Source organism: Benincasa hispida, chromosome 4, assembly GCF_009727055.1.
Source record: "Benincasa hispida cultivar B227 chromosome 4, ASM972705v1, whole genome shotgun sequence".
Lineage (NCBI taxonomy): Eukaryota > Viridiplantae > Streptophyta > Magnoliopsida > Cucurbitales > Cucurbitaceae > Benincasa > Benincasa hispida.
The window spans coordinates 22308181-22312310 of NC_052352.1; the positions used below are offsets into that span (position 1 = coordinate 22308181).

General features: G+C 31.4%; 1 protein-coding gene across 1 annotated transcript; it reads left to right on the forward strand.

Moving 5' to 3' along the window:
* Positions 1-1338: 1338 nt before the first annotated feature.
* LOC120076688 (EPIDERMAL PATTERNING FACTOR-like protein 2) lies at positions 1339-2405 on the forward strand. Its single transcript, XM_039030586.1, has 2 exons — positions 1339-1678; positions 1764-2405. Exons 1-2 carry the CDS (start codon positions 1579-1581, stop codon positions 2105-2107), a joined length of 444 nt encoding a protein of 147 aa, XP_038886514.1. The 5' UTR covers positions 1339-1578; the 3' UTR covers positions 2108-2405.
* Positions 2406-4130: the final 1725 nt, after the last annotated feature.

Below are 4130 nucleotides of genomic sequence, written 5' to 3' on the forward strand. Positions count from 1 at the left end.
GACAGTACACATCTAGCAATCTTGAAAAACGATAAGTTTCATTTAATAATCATTTGATTTTGTTTTTTATTTTTAAAAATTAAGTTTTCTTACCTACCTTTTATGAGTGTTTTCAAAATTAAAGTATGTTTTTTGAAAACTAAAACTTGTTTTTATTTTAAAAATTGGCTAAAAATTCAAATGTTCACATAAAAAATATGAAAACTATGAGTTCAAAATATTGAGAAAACAAACACAATTTTCAAAAACCAAAAAAAAAAAAATCAAATACTTACCAAATCTAGTTTATGAGTTATAATGTTCTAGTATTTTGTTTTTCCTTTGTAAACAAAAACTCATCTATCATCATAACAAAGCCTTTTTTTTTCTTGAGAGCAAAGGGGTTGAAGGATTTGAACCATAAACCCGATAGTCAATAACACTGCCGCATATACTCACTTTGACTAATAAAGCCTCTTCTCATTTACCAAGTAGCAAAAAAAGAACAAATAATAACAAGCAATAGAGATTAAGCTACGCTATGCTTAATCATAGACTTGGTAGATTAAGTTTGGGATGGAAGAATTCAAATCATAGGCCTCGTAACCAATAACTTTCTCGTACATCGGTTGAGCTATTCTTATCTTAACTAATAAAACCGAAAAAAGAAATAAACAACTGCAAACAACAGGGATTCAAATCTTAAAAACAAGGTTTCAGAAAGTGAATAATGATCATTGATTAACAATCAACAATGGAAAGAAGAAGAAAATGTTGGCCATTACAAAGAAGTCCCTTTTAAAAGCAGCCAAACTAAGTCATATCCAGAGCCTTCAAAAAGAAGAAAAAATCCATCCCAACCCCAATGATTCCTCTATAATAATCCTCAACAATAATTCATAATTTACAAAAATAGATATATCTCAAACTCAAACAGTTTTCACAAAATGAAAGAAAAAGGGACCAAATAATTTGGCGTGTGGAAATAGACCTGCCCAAGATTCTATCCATTGGGAAAAAAAAAAAGGAGACAAAATGAAAGAAAATGAAAAGGCATTGAGAAAACCCAGCTGGAGATTTGAGATATATATATATTATTCTTCAATCTTCACCATTCTCCAAAAAAATGTAAAAAAAAGTTATTTTTACCCTTCTGTAATTGATCAGTACACACAGTTCCTTTTCTTTCTTGTATAAAAAGAACAGAACGTTGGCTCATCAAACGAGGCTGATGTCCTTCCCTTTTCTTCTTTGGATTATTGCTTGTACTACCCTTGATTTTTACCTTCCATCCGTCATAAAAAGTGAATTATACACACTGAAGAAAGAAGTTAAAAAGTTAAAAAATGATGGGTCAATTTGAAATTATAGAGTGGGCACTCAATCTCTGATACTCTTCTTTTCATTTGGTACACTTGCAAATTTCTTTTCAGGATTCAGTTTTTTCTTCATTTTTCTCTGTCACCAAAATTCTTTTCCCTTCCTTTCTCTCTTCTTATTTAAACACTTCTTCTCCTTCTTCTTCTTTTCATCCTTTAACCTTTAAAACCCATTCCCCCCCTTTTTTTCTTCTAATTTCACTGAAAAAGAACTGAAAAGATGGGCAGCTTTCAAAATTGGCACAGAATCAAACATGTCTCAATTTCTTTGCTATTCCTCTCTGTTTCCATTCTCATTCATGTCACATCCATTGTTGAAGGTAAGTCATTCGTTTCATTTTGTTATAAAGAGTCGAGATTGTTGTAAAAGTTCTCTCTTTTGATGGGATTGTTGGGATATTGCAGGCAGAGGAATTCAGGGGTCATTGACAACGGGACGAAGCGAGTCGCCGGAGACGGCGGCAGCGGAGGAGAAGGCGGGGATGATGATGAGGAATCAAATAGGGTCAAGGCCACCAAGCTGTAGGAGGAGATGTAGGGAATGTGGCGGACATTGTGAAGCAGTTCAAGTACCAGTGGCATTACATGATTTATCACATCAAAATCAAAGGAAAAAAAGAACAAGCAGAAGCAGCCATTTCTCTGTTAATTCAAAACATGATGTTGCTTTATCTAGTGAAGATGAGACCTCGAATTACAAGCCTATAAGCTGGAAATGCAAATGTGGGAATTTCATCTTCAACCCATGATTTTTTTTTTTCTTTTCTTCAAAATTTTTTGAATAAAAATAGTAACTTGTAAAGATGTAAAGGTGGAAATCATCAGTTCTCTTCTAAGTTTTATCTCTGTTTTTGTGTTTTTGGGGAACTTTTTTTTTGGTGGGAATGCTTGAATTTCTGTGTTTCCCATGACCGTAAGGGGAAGGAAGTCATCAGGTTGATGAAAAATGCAGAGATTTGGTGATTGTGTGAAGGGAAAAAAGGGGTAATGTAATGAGATTTTGAATGTTTCAGAAGAGAGAGAAATAGAGGTTTTAATGACAGAAGTGACGATGTGGGGATGAAAATTAAGAGTAAGAGAGAGAAGAAAATGAAGAAGGAGAGAAAAATGATGAAGCAGTAACGTCAGAACAAATTTCAGACAATTCTGGTTTTCGTATATTACAAGATTTCTGAATCTGGAAAGAAAAGATTACATGGCTGGCTACAGTAAACCCAACAAACCCAATCCCTTTCCCTACTCCCCTCAAAAGGTCTACCACTTTAATTTAGCCACATATAATATAAAATAAGTTTTATTTTATTTTATTAATTATTTATTTACATACCTTAATTGGTTAAGATATTAATGAAGGTTAAAGTTTGATTATTACCTTGTTTGAAAAGCTGGTTGACGTTCGATGAAACTAGCACGACTTCACCCACGATACAAGAATGTGGCTTAGAACATGTTTGAAATGACTTTTTAAGTATTTTAAGGAAAAAGTAAGTGTTTTAAAACATTTAAAAAGTTATTCGAAACAATCTAACATGCATTAAGAATTGCGGTGGTCAGTTGAAAATTTTCATAAAATGACCCAAAATTCAAAAACTTTTCTATGATTGATCTCTTTATAAAAACTTTTCTATGGCTGATCTTTTTGCCATGTGAAATACTAGTTATACCTAGATGTGTTATTTGAATATTGTAATTTGAAGAAATATTTAGTGAAATACGATGGTTTCAAAATTATTTAGGAATATGTGGTAGTTTTGCAGCTTTTTTACAAGTTCGAGGGATGAAAAAAAATTAAGAATGAAGTCGAGGGTTGAAAATTTGACATACTGAACAATTGACACGTCTGCCCATCTCGAGACTTGAAGTCTCAACTTAGGTGTCTCCTCACATCCCCCTGAACACGCTAATCGCTTTTATGAACACGTTGACCGCTTTTAAGCAACTTTTAATTTGTGACCGATGACGCTCACATGTAGTATTAATCTGTGGACTCTCTTTTTAAACACCTCCCAGATCACTCTTTTACACACTTTTCTCACATGTTGCATTCTGCCTCTCTTTTGCTTGCTCTCTACCCCTCTCTTCTTCTCTTCCGATTTTAACTTCTCACGAGTTACTCTCCCCCACACTCTTTTCCTTCTTCTTCTTCCAAAAATTGATACTAAATCCTCTTCTTTCCTACATTCGTTCATCAAACTGTGAGGTTTGTACATTCGCTCTACCAAATTTCTATTTTTTAAAAATAATTATAAATTTTTTATTTTTTAAAATAATTATAAATTTTGTTCCTAGTCTCATACTATTATATGTTTTTTTTTATAGTTTTTATTGTTGTTTAGGAAACAAAAAAGCAAAAAAAGGTAACGTTCACTCAACTAAATTCCTAGTTTTTTTTTAACTAAAAATAAGTTATAGATGCATATTTTCATAATATTCTATTTCTTCGTAGTTTTGTTGACGGATAACATATAACAAAAAAAAAAACCGTTGTCACTTTGAGAGGAAAAAAGTAAAATCATTATTGAATTTATGAGTTTACCTTTTACTTATTACAAGTTTTTTTGTTTTTAATACTTTTTTATATTTATATTAGGTTAGATATGCCATTTTAATTTCTTATATATTGATGTTAGTAGTTTTTTTAATATTAGTTATATATTGATGTTAATAGATCTATCATGTTAATTTTTTAATAGCCGTTGAATTCAATAATATTTATATAATGATGTTAGTGGTTTTTTCTCTATAGTTTAATATTCTAATTTATATTATGTT

What these genes read in the sequence shown, in the direction of transcription:
- LOC120076688 (XM_039030586.1), top strand. Translation starts at nt 1,579, where the DNA reads ATGGGCAGCTTTCAAAATTGGCACAGAATCAAACATGTCTCAATTTCT. An exon ending in TGTCACATCCATTGTTGAAG is followed by an intron (nt 1,679 to 1,763) that starts GTAAGTCATTCG and finishes GGGATATTGCAG; the next exon opens with GCAGAGGAATTCAGGGGTCA.